Genomic DNA, 22,288 nt, shown 5'->3' on the forward strand with positions numbered 1-22,288 from the left:
CAATAGCATGACACTGGGGACAGAAACTGGCTGAACAGAAATCACTTTTCAGGACAAGAAGCAATTGCTACAGAAGTAATTGCAGCAATGCACAAAATCTTCTGAAACAGTTTTCTAAAGTTTGTGGTGACACACTGGGTTAAATAAACATTATAATTTTCCGGATATAATTTTCTTCTTTATACAAATTAACCAAGTTTTACTACTGAGTTGAAGACTGATCTTTAAGTATGCTGTTTTATTTATATTTAATATCAGGAACACCTGCCTATCATAATTTTTTTTTTTTTTTTTTTTTTTTGCCATGGCTTCTGTTTAAATGCAACGCTTCAGGTTTGTTGAGATGAACTTTTTTTGTGCATCTTTGGAAAATAACCGTTTGTACCTGCATTTCTAAGACTTTCTGACCTTGAGGTCTCTGCAGCCTCTCTCTGGCAGAACAAAATGTTTTCTTGGGTATCAAACCATTTTTCAGCTTTACATTGTGGTGCAAGAAAGTGTGTCGGGTGGGAGGTCACGTTTCAGGCCTGCCCAACCCTTCTGACGGGAAGATCGTTTGTTTGTGTTGCCAGTGGGTGTGGGAAGAGGGGGAAAAAAAACCCTCATTTTAGAGGAGGTGACTGCTCCTGCAGGGGGCCGAGTTGCATGGTCCTCTGCAGGGCCCCTGGGCATGATGCTGGACAGGTCATCTCAGCCATGGATGGAGCAGCTCACTGCATCTGCCCCCATCTTTGCAAAGCTGGTCTGGGTCTGTGGGGATGGATGTGAGGAATGTCGAGCTCTTGGAGGTGCAGCTGGAAGTCCAGGGGAGCTGCCTTTCAAATAGGTTTCATTTTTGTAGGGCTTAAATATTGCAGGAGCTCACGTCTTCATCTGCTGTTTGCCTCACCTGCTGCTATTCTTCTGTGGCTGTAAAACTGGGGATGATGCCATCCTCAGAGAGGTACTGGGAGTTTGCATGAGCTTTTGAGGGACCAAGGAAGAATAACCCCCAAGAACAAGGTGTAAGTGTCCTTCAACCAGGCTTTGAGTAGTGCATAATGACCAAGAGCTGTGCCTACACTTGGTTTAGGGAGGTGAGAGAGAAATGCTGAATAGCCCCTCAGTCAAGAGTGCAGCGTTCTTGATGGTGACTTAGGCAAGGGGCTAGGTAACCCTGCATGTGCTCATATTAAAAGCCTGACTTGCAGCTTGTACGGGTCAGATGCACAGGCAGAGATCACTGGGCTACACCATCTCTGGGGTTTTTTAACTAGTCACCTACCTTCTGGTTGCATATTTCCCCTCTCTCTTTTGGTGGGTTCTCAGAGGTTAAATAGATGTGCTTGATTGCTTTCTGTGGGTGTTCAATCCCAAAACTTACCTGTACTGCAGTGATAATGTCATTTATGTTCCCTTGTTTTGCAAGATAACCAGTTCTTATATTGCTGGTGGTCCCAATGTCTTGGCAGGATCCAGAGCAGCCTTGTAACAGACCCCAGGCAGCAAAGCAAAGCAGTTTTCCTTTTGCACTCTCAAAACCTATTGTTTGCAAAATGAGCATAAGCCCAACTGCTGAAACAGGCTCGTTTAGGGGAGGTAATTTAGCAGAACTACTCTGAATATAAAAAATAGGGCGACCATGGAAGGATTTCTTGGTTAAATTGTTATTTCTGTCAGCAGCTGACAAGATGTTTTGTTGGGCCGTGCAGCTTTCCCTTGTGATTTCTGGAATGAAGATGGGAAGACTTTTTTTTTTTTATAACATCTGTCCCGCCCTTGCAAATTTGTCCAGAAAACATAGGAGTGCAGAATGACTCACTAGTGTTCCTGTGGGGGGGAAATTGGAGTAGTGACATCATCTAATTCAGAGATAAAAAAGTGCCTGACCTGCATGCCTTCAGAGGGGCAGATTTTAATGCCCAGCCTGCTGGTTTGAAGTCACACAGTCTAGAAATCAGCGTCTGATTTGCAAGGTGACTGGAATGTGAGCCTGGGTTTGTTGGTTGTTGGTGGGTTTTGGTTGGTTTTTTGGGGTTTTTTTTGCCAGGTTTGTATAGAACTTGATTGTGGCAACCCAAACCCTGCAAATTCATACCAAGAGCAAAATATTTTAGCTGAAATCAAAAATAAGGTCTTGCTAAGAGCTCAAAAATTCCTGCGGGTTAAGAAAAAAACACTTTAGCTAACACCACCTTGAAAACCTGGTGTGTTGGCGGTGTTTGGCATCTCCAGCTGTCTGTCTGCAAGCTGAAAGACTGCTTGTTTTGGGTAACTGGGATGTCTCTGCTGGGCTCCTTAAGATCTTCTGTGTTATATTGCTGGCAGGGGACAGAGGCCGAGGTAACGATGCCAAAAGTAACAAGCGTCAAGGCAGAGGGTGCCAAAGAGCGAGTCTGGTCTGCTGTGCTTTATTCAGAGCGCTGAATGAAGAAAGGGACTCCAGTTCAGCGTCCTGCCTGCTGCCAGGGAATGCTGGCAGCCCCCGGCCCCACAACCTCTGCAGGGTATTTGGTGACAGGGCACTCGGCTACGTCTCAAAAGAAAACACAGCATTGTTTTACAGAATCACACAGAATGATATGGGGTTGGAAGTGACCTCTGGAGATCATCTAGTCCAACCCCCTGCCAGAGCAGGTCCACCCAGAGCAGGTCCCACAGGAACGTGTCCAGGTGGGTTTTGAATATCTCCAGAGAAGGAGACTCCACCACCTCTCTGGCAGCCTCTTCCAGGGCTCTGTCACCCTCATAGGAAAGAAATTCCTCCTCACCTTTAGGTGGAACTTCTTATGTTCAAGTTTGTGCCCGTTCCCTCTTGTCCTGTCCCTGGGCACCGCTGGAAAAAGACTGGTCCCATCCTCCTGACACCCACCCTTTAAGTATTTACAGGCATTGATCAGATCCTCCCTCAGCCTTCTCTTCTCCAGACTACAAAGACCCAAGTCCCTCAGCCTCTCCTTGTAAGGGAAATGCTCCAGGCCCCTCATCATCTTTGTACCTTCTCCACCAGTTCCCTGTCCTTCCTGAACTGGGGAGCCCAGAACTGGACCCAGTGCTCCCCAGGGCAGAGCAGAGGGGCAGGATGACCTCCCTCAACCTGCTGGTCACACTCTTCGTGGTGCACTCCAGGATGCCATTGGCCTTCTTGGCCACAAGAGCACATTGTTGACTCATGGTCATCTTATTGTCCACCAAGACTCCTAGGTCTTTCTCCTCAGAGCTGCTCTCCCAGCCTGTCATCTGAGCAGCAGAAACGCTGCTCATTTCTGATCCTGTCCAAGCGGTGGGAGGAGATGAGTTTCCATGTAGGGAAGAGGGGGGACGATGTCACAGGAAGCAGGAAGGTGGGAGGTATGGTAACACATCAGGTGGTTGAGAAGTCCCACTTCCACATCTGGACCTGCAGGCCAGGCTCCGCATTGTGGTTGTGGGATCCTGGAAGCTGAAAAGTGGAAAAATTTCCAGGGTTACTTCATCTTGGTGAGGTTTTTCCCTCGGAAGGAGTGGAACTGATTTTGAAGCGTTTACCACCTTAGTCCGTGCAATAAGTCAAACTCAAGTTTGGATAAAGTCTATAGGTTTATGGTTACAAGAGCTACATCAGGACTTCCGAGACTCTGAGGTTTCTCCATCATTCTTCAGTATGATCGTAATCAAATCTTTGCTTCCACAAGCAAAACCCCCTCTTCCCTCTCTTCCTCCTTTTCTTTTGAGTATAATAGTTTTGCTTTTCTGCAGCAAATGACTAGTTTACAGAAGGTTTTTCCCCCTTGTTGATGGCAAGCACTTTATCTTCTCCATGTCAGCTTGCCCATTTGCAAGAGCAGCTGTGGGAATTGCCCTGGTGGAAAAAAATATATTTTAAGGAAAAGTTACGTAAACTTAATTTTTGTGCATCAAATTCAACTGATAGGATAAATATTTATTTTTTTTCTTTCGTAAGATGGCAGGATTTGGGAGAGGATTTTAAACAATAAGTTAGATCAGTCTCCAGAGTCTGAAGCAAGTGTTTGACTTCAAACTTGAAAGCTGGCTTGATCATTTTATCATTTTAAAAAGCCTACTTTACCATTTGCAACTATTAGCTGAAAACATTTTGAAAGCTTTTTTTTTTTTTTTTTCTTTTTTTCCTGGCGAGATATCCAGGATGCAGTACCAAAATAGGGTGTGTATTAAATGCTTGACTGGAAAAAAAAGGCATCATATTCCTAGTGATGTGAGAGAGCCCTATAAATAAAAATGCAGCTGGGGGAGTCCTGACCTTACCCTTGCCTTCAGGTCAGGGTTTCCCCAGGGCCGTGAGCCACCAGTTGGACGTTGACCGTATTCATAGGAGGCTGACCCTTCTGCGTGACTAACGTGCCCTTGGTAGCCCTGCGCCAGGAGAAGGTTCCTCTGCTGGTCTTGTGGGTGGGCTGGTCTGTGCTGTGATTTCAGAGGGAGTCCCTCTCTGGAGTGGGACGTTGCTGCAGCCTGCCATCAGCTGTGCCTCTGGGCTGCCTCCAGCACCCTGCCCTGCCAGCTGCAGGAATGTGCACCATAAGGACAGTGCTTTAGACCTTACTGGCCTTCACGACGACTGGCACTGCTTTTTAATGACAGGCCTTTCCTCCTGCAACGTTGGAGAGCTCTGTCTGCTGTGGATGGCTGAACGAGGGTTGGCCTGAGGCTGCTGTACCCACTTAGGGGATCTCTTCAATGTCCTGCTCAGGTCCCATCTCTTCTCCCTCGTTTCCAGCCCTTGGCTGTGGCACATGGCACTCACACTTGGTTCTTGCCCTGGTCCTGTTCGTTATGCAGCTGTGCAGATGCTGGCTAAAGAAGTGGGTGTGTGGGGGCAGGAGGATGCTGCCTTGTGTCCTAAGGTCCACTTGAATTTCTAGTGGAAGATGGCAAATCGTGTGTAATTCGTTGGGACAACCCTGAACATTGTTGAGGTAGTGTATTTCTGTTAATTGTGCAGTGGCTGTGCTCCTAACAGATGTCGGCCGTCGTTGGGAGAGGTCCCCCAGACATGGTGCATTTAGCTCTTGGGTGAGAGAAGATGCTCCCTGATAACAGCTCTCCTGTGGGTAGTCACACACAACCTTTGGTTTGTGTGGGCAAGCACAGCTGCTCCCTTTGATGGCCAAGTAGTTAAGAAAGAGCTGAGGTTACTTTTTCAGATGTCATGAACTGAGCGGCGGTAGCTCTCAGAGCAGAGGACACGGATGGTTCCTGATTTCCAACAGGTCTGTGCTATGGTGGACTCTCTTGTCTCAGAGGACCCACCTCTCTATTCAGGAGAACTTAGGAAAAGCCTCCTGCCTCTGCCTGCAACCTGCTTTCACAAAGCAGGGGAGCATCTTGTCCCACCGGGGTTGTGACCAAAAAAACTTGTTCCTTTTGGAAACTGGGCCAGGAGACACTTGGCTGGTGGCTCAGTCAACCTCATCTTAAAGACACCTGAGATTTTGGTGTCTCCCAGTTTGTCAACCTCACGGAAAGGTTCAGTAGAAGGGAAGGCCAAAAGCAGAGCTAGGATTTGGCTTCTTGATCCGCTGCAGCCTTGGTAGAAGGTTTGGAGCTGCGTCTTTATTTTTTTCTCATTTTCGGGATGAGGTAAGCCAGGGTGGTCTGAGGAATGAAATCATGCTGAGGTGGCCAAACAGCAGATTTTCAAGGAAAGAAGGGAGCGTGGCAATGTCCTGCTTACCCACCTGACTGGCAGGGACTGCATGGCTCTTCTGTGGAAACGCTGCCAGGTCACTTGTTGCCTTTCTTGGAGCTTTGTTTGGGGCTAAATTATAGGTAAGAAGTTTTTCTACCAAACCTCACTTCTTTCATCTTGACTATTGCAAGAAATGCTTACCAGTGTTCCTAAATTGTCCCCGCCGTGGGGCCCAACGTTCAGGCGTCAGTGTGTTGCAATGATGACTGCATTATAATCTTTTAAATGTGCTTGGTTAAAACCATGACAATAAAATCAGCAGGACAGCACTGCATCTGATGAAACCCCACCCACTTTTTATCTCTGACTCCCCATGGTCTTGCAGCGTATGCTCTTTCTAGATGAAATCTCTCCAGGGTTTGCTCTGTGGCACCACCAATAATCAGCATCAACGGCCTTCACTCTGTTTGTGCTTCAGCTCTGGCTTCCCAAGCCGTGTCCCAGCCCATGGATGGTGGGAAGCTGGTGATTGTTCCTCGCCAAGCAAGCTGCCAACCCAACCGTCCGCCATCCACTCACGTTTCTCTCTGCCTTTTTGTTTTTTTAGCTGGTGACAGGAACTTGAGCTGGTGTGTGGCAGTCAGTTGTGCAGGGTTAGGAAGAGTTTACTGGTCAGATTATTAACATAGCAGAAAAATTGGAGGGATCTGGTACCCTCTGGAGCTCCTGGCAGGTAGGAGAGGTCTGACAGTGTTGCTGAATTGCAAAAATGCCCTCAGTGATTCTTTCCCAGGTTCCAAAAGATGCCAGTGTGCAAAATACAAGCTCTGAGATGCACACACAGTGCATCATACAGATTCACGACACAGCAACGTGTACTTTTAACGTAGCAATCTCATTACGTTAACCATGTTGGGAATGTTAGTTCCTGCCTCTTGCTGAGGCGTGGATGTTACTGTGGTTCATCTCCTGCAGGATGGATCCCGCAGATCAGCAGTTTGCAGAAGCCAAGTGTGCAGCAGGAATCCATACTGATGCAGAGGGCTTGCAGGAGAGATTCAAAGTGTGCAGGTTTATTTCTCCACGTAGAAATATCCGTTGTGTCTGCTGCGGCTTGCAAACAAATTGTAAAATAGCTGCTTTGTGGTTTTTGGAGTGCTACACTTGAGGGGTGTGTGGTCACCGAGCGAGCGTTAGGCTGCCGCCGGGGAGGCTTCACAGCAGGGCTGAGAGGTGACAAGCTGTTGGGAAGGTGAGTTTGGGCACTCCTGCTTTGCTGAGGGTCCTTGGCGAGGTGATGCGTCATTTCAGAGCTCCAGCAGAAGTAAACACAGCAGAAACGCACTCTTGGGAGGAGGGATTATTTTTGGCTGCTGGCTCTTCTGCATGTGCTCATTTAGTCTCGCTGCCGAAACCTGAACCCCTGAGGACAGGTGGAAATTAAACCATGGTGGTGCTGTCTCACCTTTGCGAGCTTAAAAAGTTCAAACAGACTTTTGACAGACCCTGTGAAAAATCAAACTAAACCAAACCACGAAATACAGATCTTGAGATACTTACCTTTTATTGTCTGAGTCATCAGGATGTGTTGAGCTCACTCATTTTTGTTTTTCAGGGTCAGGTGTAGAGAGGTTCTGGGGTTTTGTTTTTGTTTTGCTGTGGTACCTGGGCCCTGTGTTTCAGGCAGCATCTCATCCGTCCCCTACACTTCGACCCCCAATTAATTTGTTTCATTTGAAACGACTGCGGAAGGGGGAAGTGATGTCAGGGACGTGCGCTGGTGGCTGTGGCAATGAAAATGGGAAGTGAGACTCCTTGGAGCGAGAAGATGCATCACTGGAGGTGGTTGGGACAACAGCTCGGAAAACCTTTTTAGGCCAGGACTTCCCGCTGAGTCGTGTGGTGGTGGCACAGGGTGGGAACTGGTCAGCGCGGGGCAGCTCTGGAGGTATTGCTTCTCCCTTCCTGAGTTTCTTCCAGTGCAATCTCACAATCACAGCACCAATATTGAAGCTCACTGAGAGTTAACCTTGGAGGTGAGATTTATGACCATTATTGTGATTATTTCAGACACAGCTATTCTTACCAGTACATTAAAATGTTCTGGAGTGGGGTAGCAGTTCAGTGTGCCCACAAGCAATTGCAGATGGAATATTTGCAGGTGTAAAGAGGATAATTCTGGAGCCTTTTGCTAAAATTGAATTGAAAATGGGCATGAAATTCTGAGTAGAGTTATAAATTGCTGTGGTGGGAGATTGGTCTCTGCTGGGATGCTGGTCTCTCTGAAAGATAATAAAAGCAGGTGAGGAGAGGGGGAGTATTTTTTCTCTGCTGTTAAGGAATAGTTTTCACCTAGTTTTCTGTGTTGGCAGAGCCCTCTTGCATATAAAATATGAAGCCTTTGCTGAATCGTGTTAAAGTGTTAATGTCCCAGCAAGTAGAGGGGAAAAAAAAATCAAAAATCAGGCTGCTTTGCTAACACATTTAAAAGGTGACCTTTTAATTTGTTGTTTCTCCCATTCCTCTCTTTTTTTTTTTTTTTTTTTACTTGTCAATGTTCTTTTTTCTTTTTCTTGGAAAATCAAAGATGACCACTTCTCTACTATGACTTCAGAGGTAGAAATATTTATATAGCAAGATGTGAATCATGGGAAAGCCCAAGCCCGCTCTTGTACTGATGATGTGAAACGGATAAACCTACAGCGGTGAAGAATCCAGCTGGGGAGAAAATATTTATATTCCCTCTGGAGATTTTTCCTTTGGCTGCCTCAGCTGGAAACGTAATCCTTGCAAATAATAAGGTTTTGAAGATATTTTATGTGCAAAAAGTCCTTGTTGAAGTGCGATGGCTGGAGCTGCAGGGCACGGACAGGCTGTTTCAGTCTGTTTCCCGGTGGGGGGGCAGGTTGATGTCAGGAACTACCAAAATTCAGGGCTCTGGCTCAGCGCTGTGCCGGTCCCGTGTGTGCACCAGCGAGTGCACGTGTGTCCGGTGGGTGTTACTGTCTCTCCTCCTGTCACACTGTCTTTCCCAGCCAGGTCCCGCTCCTGCTCGGCTCAGCCCCGCGACGCCGCTGCTTCTCGCCCCAACTGCAATTATTAGAAGCCGTGTTATGTGAAACATAGCAAGTAAATTAGCACTTTAAGTTGCTTTTGTTTTGCAAGTGTAATTAAAATAATAGGCGAGTCTGCCCGCGTTTGAAAGTGCCGAGGAGGCAGGGAGTGTGCTGCCCGTGTCTGTCTCTCTGCGGAGCCCATGTCCTGCCCTGCCTGCCCTGCTGTGCCCGTCACCCGGCCCCGCGCCGGCGGGACAGCCATCTCCTGCCGCAGCCGACACCAGGGACTGGCACCAGAAGGGCTCTGAGCAGAGGCAAGTACTGCCTTTCAAAAGGGAGCCTGCGCCATGCAGAGACAAACCCAACATACGCCAAAGGCAGCTATTTTCTTTGCCGTTTTTCCTTCTGCACCCAGTTGCCAAGGTTTGCTGCAAAGGCTCATGCAATTCGTTTGAGGTTTTTCTCCTTTATATTAGTCCCAGCCGAGATTTTCATTTGTACAGAGAGCAACAAGATGTAACGAAAGTGGTTTGTTTTGCTTTGTTTTCGTCAGGAATCAACCAATGTGGTGTACCAAGCCCATCATGTCAGCAGGAGCAAGAGAGGACAAGTTGTCGGTACCAGGGGTGGATTCCGAGGCTGCACGGTTTGGCTAACAGGTATTTCCCTCTGTGGCTGAAAGCGTGGCTTCACGTGTGAAACCCACTTGCACACTTGAGTTCGGCTTGGAGGTGGGGATTTGGGATCAGCAGGAAACATCAGTGTTCCTTCTGAACTGGGAATTGCAAAACAATTACACGTGGGAAACACCGACACGCAGTGCTGGCACAGCAAGATATTCTCCCTGGCAGCTACTGCCCATAACTAATGCTTTTATGAATTTCACAGCTGTTATCGGGCTCCTTTGAACATGCCAGAAACGCTAAGGATTGCACTTGTTGTTCCCAAGTGTGTGGCTGAGGAACGTTTGGCTCAAATCCAGCCAGTCCTTGGCAGAGAAACGTGCCCAGGGTTGTCCAAAAGAGCACACGGATGTTTTAGTTCTGGGTTAGCCTGAAGTTTATTTCCCAATAAACTTCCTAAGTTTACTGTGTTTAAAGTGACCTCGTGAGCAGCACAACAAGGCAGTCGTCTTGTCTGAAGAATTAAATACTCCCAGACAGCAAGTTGCACTGGAAGCGATTCACTGTACAGCCCTTGTGGGCTTCTTATGTTATTTCTCCTTTCGTACGCCTTCGATATGTTGCCCTTCTCTTCTGCTTTGAACGATAAACTCATTGTTTGGGGATTAGGGGCTGCTAGAAATGACGATTGCATTTATTTTGCTCCACTGATATTTACACAACTCTATCTTCTGCTGCTTGTCAAGTTGTTTCTTTGCTCCTTAAATATTGGTATTTTCTTTGACTGATGGAAAATTTTGAAAGATGTACCTTGGAAGGGTTGGTAAAGCCATTCTGATTTGCCTTCCCATCAGCTTATGTTGGGTTAAAACACATTTCTGTTTTGTTCTCTTTTTTTAATTTAGAAAAGAAAGTCGAGGCCCAATCTGCTTTAATATAATTTCTGAAGCCAAAAAAAACCTATCGAAGGAATTTCCTTCTTTTTCGAGTGTCATTTAAAGACCCTGTTTCTGAAGGGCTTGTACTTCTCTGGCTGATGATTGTTCTTTGAAATAGACAGTGGTCTCCTAACTTCCTGTCACTGTAATTTTAAGAGACTGTAGGGAGGCATATCTCCATAGGACATTCTCTAAGGCTAAGTGTTTCCTGAGACAGGCGTGGTGTTTGGAGGTGTTATCCCTCCCAAGTCAAGGTTCTCTTCTGTCTGAAGGAGTTTTCAACACCTGGACTGCCACCCCAGGGGAAGGAGGAGTTTGGTGCTCCAGGTGCTCTTCCTGCTTTCTGACACAGCCAGTGGCAAGGGCTTTTTGCAGAATTGAATGGAGCAAGTGGATGGGAAGTAGCCACCTCATTTTGGATTGTTGTTTTTCTGGCTGATGATGCCAGGAGACGCAGGCAGCTGAAGATGCGCTGCTTGTCTACACAATCACCCTGCTCCTACTCTCACAGATCTGTGAGTGCTGTTCCTGCAGAAGGAGGTGTCCATGGATGCAGAGGGGCAATTACTGGTGGAGCCTGTCTCATCCTGCAGTTGTGGCAAGAACCTCTCTATGGATTCAGCCTAGGAGAGCAGTTGGATGTTCACAGGAGGAACAGGAGGAGCAAGAGGAAGGTGCTGAGGGACTTGCATCCTTTCAGGCTTCCCCTACTTACTGGTACCTATTTGTCCCACCATGGCCCAGGAAGATGTACTCTTGCGACACTGTTGGTTGAACCCCTCCAGATGTTGGGGTATAACAGCTTTTCTCATGGCGTTAATGCCAACTCTTCAATAAGATAAGGGTTGGCCAGGGCTCTGTAGTGGTAACTGTGTGCTAAAAAGATGAATCCAGTTTCCCTACCTCATTCCTTCCTTAATGCAACTTCAGACAGAAGGATTTTCGTTGCCAGTGTCCCAGGAGGTATTGTGTTACACTTGTCATTTTCATTTTTTTGACCTCAAACATGAACCTCACCTTTCTGTCTCCAACAGGCCTTTCTGGAGCTGGCAAGACAACCATTGGCTTTGCTTTGGAAGAGTACTTGGTCTCTCATGGCATCCCTTGCTATTCCCTGGATGGTGATAATGTTCGGCATGGCTTGAATAAAAACCTGGGTTTCTCTGCTGCGGACCGCGAGGAGAACATCCGCCGCATCGCAGAGGTGGCCAGGCTGTTTGCTGACGCTGGGCTTGTCTGCATAACTAGTTTCATTTCTCCTTTTGCAAAGGTAAATGCCCTGCATTATATTCTGCTCTTTTCTGGGCAGCCTTCATCTCATGATTGTTCTTACGGAAGAGAGAATTATGTAGACGACTTTCTATATATGCCTCAGACGCTCCTTTTAACTTCTCTGTTTTTTTTTTAACCACTGATACACAGGACTACGTGCTATAGGTACAAATTTCTGGAGGGCAGTTTGATGTGACTTCTTTGAATATATTCATATTACAAGTTGTCTAAAAGCTAAGAGGAGTTTGAAATCTCCTTACAGAGGCTCCTACTATTACAGAATCCCAGAATGGCAGGGTTTGGAAGGGACCTTCGGAGATCATCTAGTCCAACCTCCCTACCAAAGCAGGGTGACCTAGAGCAGGTTGGACAGGAACGCATCCAGACGGGTTTGGAATGTCTCCAGAGAAGGAGATATTCCCTCTCTGGGCAGCCTTTTCCAGGGCTCCATCACCCTCAAAGTAAAGAAGTTTTTCCTCATGTTGAGATGGAATTTCTTCTCTTCTCCAGGCTAAACAGACCCAGATCTCTCACCTTTCCTCATAAGAGAGGTTCTCCAGTTCCCTGATCATTTTCGTAGGCTTTCTCTGGACTGTCTCCAGTAGTTCCCTGTCCTTCTTGAAGTGGGGAGCCCAGAACTGGAAACAGTGCTCCAGATGGGGCCTCCCCAGGGTGAAGTAAAGGGGGAGGATGACTTACTTCGACCTGCTGGCCACGCTCTTTTTAATGCACCCCAGGATGCCATTGGCCTTCTTGGCCACAAGGGCCCATTGCTGGCTCATGGTCATCCTGTTGTCCACCAGGAGTCCCAGGTCTTTCTCCTCAGAGCTGCTCTCTGGCAGGTCACCCCCAGCCTGTCCTGGTGCGGGGGGTTATTCCTCCCCAGGTGCAGCACCCTACACTTGCTCTTGTTGAAGTTCATCAGATTCCTCTCTGCCCAATTCTCCAGCCTGTCCAGGTCTCACTGGATGGCAGCAGGGCCTTCTGGTGTGTCAGCCACTCCCAGTTTTGTGTCATCAGCAAACTTGCTGAGGGTACACTCTGTCCCCTCATCCAGGTCATTGATGAATACATGGAACAAGACTGGACCCAGTACTGACCCACTAAGCCTCCAACTGGGCTCTGCGCTGCCAGTCACAACCCTGTGTTCTCTGCCATCCATCCATCTCACTGTCTGCTCATCTAACCCCTGCTTCCTAAGCTTATCTATGAGGATGCTGTGGGAGACAGTATCAAAAGCCTTGCTGCAGTCGAAGTAGACAGCATCCATTGCTCTTTCCTTATCCACCCAGCCAGTCATGCCATCATAGAAGGCTATCAGATTGGTCAAGCATGACCAATTGTTAACTCGTTAGGAGGCAGAAAAGAGGTAGAGGAACAACAGCCTGTCAGTGCTATCGCTACTCTGAAGATGTATTGATTGAGTTTTTGTGCTTCCTGAGAATACCAAGTAGCTGCTGTTATCAAGCTGATGCAAGCAGTTCCTTTTTTGACATAGGGCAGGTAATTTTTCACATTCTAAATTTCTGCTTAACAAAGAGATCATCTTGATATTTTGGATGGAAAAAGCTGAAAACAGATCAAAGTTGTAGATTATTTTTTTAAAGTATCTTTAAAGAAAAAGTTGGAAAAACCCTTATTAGAATTACTGTGAATTTAATAAATCTATGCTAGAGACAATTTTACCGGTGTCAAATTCCTGGGCATGTTGTGTCATAGGAAGGTGATTGCTGCAATTCAGGCATGTACAATTTTTCTGTCTTCTGACAGGATCGTCAAAATGCACGGAAAATTCATGAGGCAGCTGGACTTCCTTTCTTTGAAATCTTTGTAGATGCTCCTCTAAATATTTGTGAAAGCAGAGATGTGAAGGGCCTGTACAAAAAGGCAAGAGCTGGAGAGATCAAAGGTATGGAAGAGTGAGCTCTTATTTTGCCTTTTGTTTTCTGAAGAATTAGATGGCCTGTTGTTGCAGCTCTGCATGTAGAGGTGGGTTACTAAAGGCTCTTTGTAGTGCACAAGAGTATCCTGTTTCCCTAATTTTGCTGTCATGAGTGTCACTTGTACTACCCAGTATGGTTGAATGCTCGCAGGTTGTTTGTACAGCTTTGTTGGCTGCAGGGCACTTTAAATAAATTTAATTTGGGTTTAATTGTCTGTAGGATTCACGGGGATTGACTCAGAGTACGAGAAGCCCGAGTCTCCTGAGCTAGTGTTGAAAACGAATGTTGCGTCAGTGTCTGAATGCATTCAGCAGGTTGTGGAGCTCCTCCAAACACAAGTAGGTCATCTTTATGCAACTGCTGCTGGCAGCTTGTAAACCTGCTTTCAGATGCTGAGTTTTTGGTGTGCGTTTGAAAACCAGCGTGTTACTTACAATTGCTGTCTGTCCCTCTCTTTCAGAACATTGTGCCCTATAGCTCAACTAAGGATGTTCTTGAGTTGTTTGTACCTGAAAATAAATACCAGAGTGTCCGAGCTGAAGCAGAGATGCTGCCATCCGTAGAGATCACTAAGGTATCATCATGCGTGCATGCTGTGCTGTCACTCATTATTTAGCTGTTGAAGGGTAGAAGTCGACAGGGATGTTGCTAGAGGGGGCTCTGTTCCTCTGCTGGCTGTTTCCTTTTGTGGCTGTGCTTTATGGCGAGCTGAAGCAGGGTCCTGATCCTCAGCCCTTTTCTGCTGTCTCCACCCTGTGCTGTAGCAAGCCAGGGCCATCAGTCTCCTTCATTGTGTTAGCACAGCCCTGCAAGCTGTCATGCTATCAAAGTACCCGATTCTGCCTTAAAAAAATAACCAAACCAGCCCTGCCGCGGATTTCCTCCCCTTTACGAATGTCCCGTGTTTGAAGCAAAACCGGTGAGAACGCTGTTGCAGCAGAAGGGAAGGAAAAGCAACCTGTGAGCGTGACCTGGTGACAGGAGTGCCCTTTGGGTTTGTTTTGCAGCTGGATCTGCAGTGGGTGCAGGTGCTGAGCGAAGGCTGGGCCTCTCCGCTGACCGGCTTCATGCGCGAGGCAGAGTACTTGCAAGCGATCCATTTTGGCACCCTGCTGAATGGTACGACCCCCATGCTGTGCTGCGGGACGGGATGCTGCCGCCGCGGGGTCTCCGCAGGCAGCCGGGCTGAAAATCATAGAATCATTCAGGTTGGAAAAGACCCTTGGGATCATCGAGTCCAACCATCAACCCCACTCTGCAAAGTTCTCCCCTACACCATATCCCCCAACGCCACATCTAAACGACTCTTAAACGCGTCCAGGGATGGCGACTCAACCCCCTCCCTGGGCAGCCTGTTCCAGTCTCTGACCACTCTTTCAGTGAAGAATTATTTCCTAATGTTCAGTCTAAACCCACCCTGTTTCAGCTTGAAGCCATTCCCTCTTGTTCTATCGCTAATCACCTGTGAGAAGAGACCAGCACCAACCTCTCTACAGTGTCCTTTCAAGTAGTTGTAGAGAGTGATGAGGTCTCCCCTCAGCCTGCTCTTCCTCAAACTAAACAGTCCCAGCTCCTTCAATCACTCTTCATAAGATTTGTTCTCCAGGCCTTTCACCAGCTTCGTTGCCCTCCTCTGCACCCCTTCCAGTACCTCCATATGTCTCTTGTATTGAGGTGCCCAAATCTGGACACAATATTCAAGGTGTGGCCTCCCCAGTGCTGAGTACAGGGGTGCTCGGCTGTGTTGCCCTACTTTCCTCTCACGTGTTAAATGCTGGGGGCTCCTGAAGGACCACAAGGGCCAGGAAACCGTGCTCTGAAACGTACCAAAGGGTACAAAAGGTGATGAAGTTCACTGTGCTGTGGCTGGGGCCCCGGCTCACAGCTTTCCCGTCTTGCATGGTGCCTATCAGACATTTCAGTGGGCATTGTGGAGCTCTTTTCATGCTCAGTCGTGCCAGGGTAAATAAAGATGCAAAGCCAATTAAGCAGGGAGGCTGAATTTGAGGTGAGAGGAGAAGGCAGCTGTTCCTTGGAAACAGGAGCAGAGCCTGGTTTCACTCTTTCTTTTCCCTGTTTTTCTTCTTATCCATTACTGTAACTTGAAATAAATCAGGTTTACTGAGTCGTTAGCGACATGTTAGAGGTGCTTCACCCCTGGAAAAGGCAGAGTGCTCAAGCAGTGATTGCCTACAGCTGAGACCAGGGCAGTAGATACTGGTGAGTGAGTCCCTTTGAGCCTTGCCCTCCTGCCCAGGGCAGTGACGTGGTGCTGTTGGGGGGATTTGGGCACCTCGGGGCAGCTCCAGAGCTGGGGGCAGCTCGCCTTGGACTGGAGGAGCGTCTGGGGGACGCTTCTGCTTTCGGAGACGCCGTAGCCTTTTACCTCCCGCCTAGTGTGTAAACAGTGTTCAAAAGCACATGTCCTGGTTATCAGACCCAGGTCTGTGGTCTTTGAGCTGCCTGTTGTGCCTGAGGAGGTCACAGAGGTGCTCCATAAGGACCAAAGAGCTCCGCACTTTGCGCTAGAGGCTCGTCTCAGAGAGTACCTGGTTTTGGGGCACTTCCCCAAATCTGTTTGGCATCACTGAGCACAGTTCCTCTGGGGTCCGCAGGCACATGGTCAGGATTTGTAGAGCTCCATGAGGTCAGGAACAAAGCTCAGGACACCTGCTTTTAGAGGGCGATGATCTCTCCAGGGCAAGGTCCCAGTCCACCATGTCTCCATGGAGGTCTCCATACTCAACGTCTGAGTGCTCAGGCCCACAGGGTGACGTCTGGGCAGGAAGGAGAACATCCCTGGTTTGCTTGGATGAGGTCTAGGAAATGATGGAGGGTTTCCATCTTGTGGTGCCGAGGTTGGACTACATGTTACCAAAGAGAGGTTTGCTGGTCTTTCCAGGCTGTTGGAAAGCCATTGGACCAAAATTGATCCAGCCATTTTGCTCTGCGATGCAGGTGATGTTTTTGGCAGCTCCAGCTGTGCCTGGAAGGGCTGTGATTCATTTTGGTGGACTTATGCAAGTTAGTGCTGCTCTGGCTCAGATTCTGAGCAGTAAATCCCACTAGCAGCAGTTGGGTGGAGGAGGTGCTGTGTGTAGGGGCACGATGCCCACCAAGAAGAAAGGCAGGTCTGCCTGTGGTAAGGCAACAAGAGTGTTGCAGGGTCTCCAGAGCTCTGCCCTCTGCCCTGGCGACGCGTGCCTCTGTCAGGGCTGGGTGACAGCCCCCGTGGGTGTTGTGCAGGACCCCCAGCCAGTGCCACCCTCACCCCCCCACTGGTGAGCACTGGGGAGGCTGAGGCAGCGCCGTGGAGGGGGGAAACGAGGGCTTTGGAGTGAGCGGCTCTGGTTCTCGGAATGGCTGTTGGAACTGGTGCCTGTGAGTGTTAATTATCTTAATTCTGTTTGTATTCTACCAGGAAGGAATCACTCTCTAGCTGGTATGTATATAACTGTCTTTAGGTTGTACAGAAATTACTGCAATTAGATTTTTTTTTTTGCTATAATTTAAAAAAAACAACAACAACAACAAAAAACAAACAACACCAGAAAATTGTTAAGACCAGGCACAACCATGGCCAGTTTCTGATTCAGATGATTATGAAGCAGCATGATGCACCCTACCAGCCGGTCTTCACAAAAATCCCAATTGTGTAATTTTGTAATCACCTGTGCTAGAGTGATTTTTTTTATTTTATTTTTTTTTTAAACTCTGTATCTTTTATTTGGAAATAGACCATGGAGATCCTCAGCTTCAACATCATTTGTTGGTTTCATAATCCAGCTTTTTCCACACTGACTTTATTGACTGATCACTGCTTAGTATTATTTAAATGGATGAAGTTGATATTGATTGGATACCATGTGACTACAGTTACAATTATTCATGAAATGCTTGAAAATTGCTGTCTGGCAGACAAATGATACCTGGTCATAAATTAAAAGCAAATGCAAAGATTTTCATGAAGATTAAAAAAAATAATCTACACCAGAGTCAAAATCATCAAATTAAGACTCTCAAGGATCTAAAATTATTTCGGTCAGATCAGAACAAATTGAGTCAGTGATTTTTTTGTTCTTGTTTGTGAATGGGAGAGACCGATTCTTTTGTATTAACACTGGGATATCCAAGGAGAAATGGGAGGACCTTAGTGGAGTGGGGTAAAACCAATACGACTTCAAGGTATTTAGAGACAACACTGAAATTAGAAAATGCACATGCAAATGTAGACTCATTGTATACACACAGAAAATAGATTAAAAATGGACTCTGCAGAGATATAAAGGAAAAGGAGGAACAGGATAGAGATATCAGAAAAAAAGCGAAGAAACAAAGCCAAGCGTGACAGTGTTTTTCCTGTTAGAAGGGGGGTTCAGGAAGTGTGCAGGGAGTGAGATGCCCCAGGGAACACCGAGCAGGAGCTGTCTGAACAGAGGTTGCTCTCCTGGAAGAGGAGGTAGGGGGTATATCCAGGGTTGGATTTTCCGAGTATGTTTAGATTTTTCAAAGAGACTTTGCAATGGGATAACTGGAGAAGAACCAACCTTTCCAGGGAGACAGAGTCCAGAAAGTAATGAAATGCTCCAGGTGTCTTCGAGACATCTCTGGTCCAAAGATACGGAGCTTTTGTATTCCACTAGCACTGTTAGTTATTAGCAGTGCAGAAAAAAAAAGAGCCAGTGAATAATTACATCACTGATGATGAATCCCTGAGGTAGTCCCAGAAAATCTGGCTCTCCAAAGGGATAATGTATGCCTCCGAAAACCTCTGCTTACTCTGTGTCCAAGACCAGTGTCTGAGGCTGGAGTAGGTTAAAATCCTGCCCCCTCTCTTGCCAGACGGCGTTGTCAACCTGAGCATCCCCATCGTGCTGCCTGTATCCACGGAGGACAAGGAGCGGCTGGAGGGCCACGAGGCGCTGGCGCTCAGCTACGAGGGCCGGAGGGTGGCCATCCTGAAGAACCCCGAGTACTTCGAGCACAGGAAGGAGGAGCGCTGCGCCCGGGTCTGGGGCACCACCTGCGCCAAGCACCCGCACGTCAAAGTAGGTTTGTCCCCTTGCTGCCCTGAGAGACCTGGCCAGGATGGGAAATGCGGGCAGGGGCTGGAGAACAGAGCCTTTCTGAGGTTTTGAGGGCCGTGGGTGTCCTGTTTCCTATCCAAGCCCGAGTCCTCACGGGGAACCATCGTGTCCCAGGCAGGCACGGCTGAGTTTTTAGGCTTGTGAGTTAGTGCTGTGCTTGCTGCTCAGCAAGAGCAGGAGAGGACAAGCACAAGGTGAAAGGGAACTTGAGCGTGCTGCTGGTGAGCTGCTCCTTTCATTCACTCCTGGTCACCCGTGTGCCGGCCTCCAAACATTTTTAGCATAACCACCGACTTAGCCCCCAAAGATTTCCTGCACTTGGAGTGACAATCTCAGTGATGCTACCAAATGCTAATGCTGCAGATCGCAGACTCAAGCTCCTTTTGCCTACCTTTTGCTTTAATTTGGCTGTTTTGTACAGTCAGCCAACAAGGGTGCTATATTTTTACAGCGTGTCTCTTTCCACTTGCTCTCTGGCAGTACGAAGAACATCAGCCCTTAGAAAGGGAGAGCTCCAGGGTACACAGAGTGACTTGAACTGACGCTTAAAGCCATATTAATTCCTTTTCCCTACCATAAAACAAATCATTTAATTATTCAGTAGCAGTTGCTCACTTTGCAACAGGCTTATTCCTCCTGCATATTCGCAGGAGGAGAGGGCAAAGGGTGAAGTAGAGGAAGGTCTTGGACTTCCCGGCTGCCAGAGAGGAGCCTGGCACCCAGCCGGGTGCAGGGGTAGGGGCTCGGTGGCTGATGCCGCACGTTATGGGGTTGTGCTGCCCATGGCTTTCAGTCCACGGGGGCACTGTAAGAATATTTTGCCCCTACAATGTGCTGAATGAGGAGGGAAGATCACCCTACAAGCGGAGTCAAGCCTAACACTTTTCAAAGGAGCCTGCAAAAGGGAAAAGGAGGTATGTTGCTGTCCCCTTGTCACGTCCCACTCTCAGGAAAGAGGGCGGCTAAAAGTGACTCAGATTTGTAAATCCCCAACAGCATGGACTAAGGTGAGATGAATCTCAAGGTCCACGTGCAAACATTTATTAGTTTCCCAAAATGATTAGTATAGGTCTTAACAAGTTTGTGATTATGGCAAATGATGTGTTACTGGGCATGTTACTTACACAGCAACTTACGGCAAGCGGTAGTTAAGGTCGTTTCTTAACAACTCTAACTGTTACTTAACAGCTCTAAGAGAAACTGGGGGATAGAGAAAAGAAGAGCTAGATAAAAAAGACAAAGAGATCACCGGTCCCAAATCCAGTGTCTTTTTCAGGGAATCTTCCCAGACATAATCTTCTTCTTTCTTGGAAAAATCTTCCTGGGCACGGTCATCGTCTTCTTTGTTCTTTGCTCCGTGCTCTCTCCAGGGTAACTTATTTCCCCCTTCTCTGTTTGCTGAAGGATGGTGTCCCCCCCTTGCCAAGGACATCTCCTCTCAGGTTTCTCCCTTCTCTGAGGTGACATGTAGCATAATTTAGGTGTCAAGACGAGCGCCATAGTCATATATGTTTAGCATGATCTCCATAAACTTCATTAACATATGCAGGAGTGTGCGCTTTCATATGCATTTCGCGGATAATGAAGGAAAGGCCACTTGTTGGACCCAATGGCCTTGAACAGAGAACTGGCAAGCTCACCACATGACTGGCAGAACTGTCTTATCTCCGCAAGACAGTCCTCCCACCATTTCCCCAGAGCCTATGAGCCTTATCAATTCTTTGAATGTCAGGTCTGCATTATTTATTTCCCTGTGAGCGTTTGAGGCGTTCCACTGGAGGCTTGGAGGGCCTTCTCCCCCTTGTCAGGGAATTCACAGGCTGTCTCTGACACCTCTCCATAATACATGTGTGCATAATTCACAGATGGTGATGGAGAGTGGAGACTGGCTGGTTGGTGGAGACCTCCTCGTGCTGGAGAAGATCAAATGGAATGATGGGTTGGACCAGTACCGCCTGACACCTCTCGCTCTCAAGCAGAAGTTCAGAGAAATGAATGCTGGTGAGTCTCCTGGGTTAGCACCAGTGACACAACTCTTCTTGCCCTGCGTGGCACCAGGAGATTGCTGTGATCTGTGCTGGCTTGCCCTCAAGCTCTCAGCACTTGCCATGTTGCTTCTGTATGCTCCCAAAATGGGACTATTCATGTGGAGTGAGCAGTAAGAGGGACACAGTGGTGTGGGGTCTCCTTGGTTAAGAACAGTGCTTCTGATGGACTGTGTCCTCAATGGGCATCTCTGAGCACCAGACCGGAAAGCATCGAGCGTCCTGCTGGTGTCCTCTCCGGCAGGTCAGAGCCTCTCTTTCTGCACCCTGAGTGTTTAGAGCCATGTGCTTGGCCTTCACAGAGGAAGGACAGGTAAGGTATCTTCTCCCAGGTGTCTGTCCCAGCAGGCTGGCAGGCGTCAGACACCTACCCTCACTCTGGGGAGAGAGCATTGGCCTTCCTGAAGGTGCCATCAAGCTTGGAGAGGGGGCAGGTCACTTACAAAGTCAGGGAACAGAGTGCAGATGTCCAGTAGCATCTTAAAACATTGTAGGAGAGCTGGTAGGACCGAAATCAGCCCCAAAGGAAAGATGTGCAATGAAAATAAACTTGCAGAGTGATGAAGAGGCACTGTATGTGTATGAAACACTTATCTAAGGTATTGGAGGCCTTGCTCATATTAAGATATGTAGATTGTAAGACGTGTATCCTATCTTATGACTGTTGAAATGTCGATGGTCGGTGCAAGCCTGTGACCCTCTGAATCTTTCCCTTTCAGATGCTATCTTTGCATTTCAGCTGCGCAACCCTGTCCACAACGGGCACGCCCTGCTCATGCAGGACACACGGCGCCAGCTTTTGGAGAGGGGTTACAAAAACCCCGTGCTTCTCCTGCACCCCCTGGGAGGATGGACCAAAGATGATGATGTCCCGCTGGAGTGGCGGATGAAACAGCACGCAGCAGTGCTGGAGGAGCAAGTCCTGGACCCGAAATCAACCATCGTTGCAATCTTCCCCTCTCCCATGCTCTACGCTGGCCCCACAGAGGTAAGGAAGCCATCAGTTGCTCACCACGACAAGGCGTGAAGCCTGGCCATGGGGCTGCCAGCTGCCAGGCTGCCTGCCCAGCCTCAGAAAGCCACGGGACAGGGGGTCGGTCGCTGTTGCCTCGCTCTTAGCTCCCGCTGTGGTTCACTGGCAGCTCCCAGCAGAGCTCCTGTGCTTTCACAGGTTGTGTGGAGAGCTGGGGGAGAAGGGGGCTAGAAACAGACTTTACCGCTGTGACCTTTTCCTCTGTCAGGCGGGGACGCTCATTTATTTTCTCCCAGTGGTTTCCCTTCTGTCCCTAAATTGGTGGGATGAATGGAATAGAAGCTAAACATCCCCTGAAGGAGGAGGGAGAGGGATGCATGGGCAGCCTTTGCCTCCCCCTTCTCTGTTTGCTGAAGGATGGTGTCCCCCCCTTGCCAAGGACATCTCCTCTCAGGTTTCTCCCTTCTCTGAGGTGACATGTAGCATAATTTAGGTGTCAAGACGAGCGCCATAGTCATATATGTTTAGCATGATCTCCATAAACTTCATTAACATATGCAGGAGTGTGCACTTTCATATGCATTTTGCGGATAATGAAGGAAAGGCCACTTGTTGGACCCAATGGCCTTGAACAGAGAACTGGCAAGCTCACCACATGACTGGCAGAACTGTCTTATCTCCGCAAGACAGTCCTCCCACCATTTCCCCAGAGCCTATGAGCC

General features: G+C 48.0%; 1 protein-coding gene across 2 annotated transcripts in view; it reads left to right on the forward strand.

Annotated features, from left to right (window-relative positions):
- Positions 1-22,288, forward strand: part of PAPSS2 (3'-phosphoadenosine 5'-phosphosulfate synthase 2) — a 34,684-nt gene that overhangs the window by 6,437 nt on the left and 5,959 nt on the right. Inside the window, exons 2-11 of one of the 2 annotated variants that reach the window (XM_014966656.1) lie at positions 9,239-9,344; positions 11,281-11,516; positions 13,289-13,427; positions 13,681-13,799; positions 13,922-14,035; positions 14,469-14,580; positions 16,883-16,903; positions 18,304-18,509; positions 20,414-20,549; positions 21,313-21,581. In XM_014966656.1, the coding sequence (XP_014822142.1) occupies positions 9,239-9,344; positions 11,281-11,516; positions 13,289-13,427; positions 13,681-13,799; positions 13,922-14,035; positions 14,469-14,580; positions 16,883-16,903; positions 18,304-18,509; positions 20,414-20,549; positions 21,313-21,581 (1,458 nt within the window). Of the gene's footprint in view, positions 1-9,238; positions 9,345-11,280; positions 11,517-13,288; positions 13,428-13,680; positions 13,800-13,921; positions 14,036-14,468; positions 14,581-16,882; positions 16,904-18,303; positions 18,510-20,413; positions 20,550-21,312; positions 21,835-22,288 lie in introns of those variants that run through there. The other variant, XM_014966655.1, reaches the window with a different exon arrangement.

This window comes from Calidris pugnax, unplaced genomic scaffold, assembly GCF_001431845.1.
Source record: "Calidris pugnax isolate Ruff unplaced genomic scaffold, ASM143184v1 scaffold53, whole genome shotgun sequence".
Lineage (NCBI taxonomy): Eukaryota > Metazoa > Chordata > Aves > Charadriiformes > Scolopacidae > Calidris > Calidris pugnax.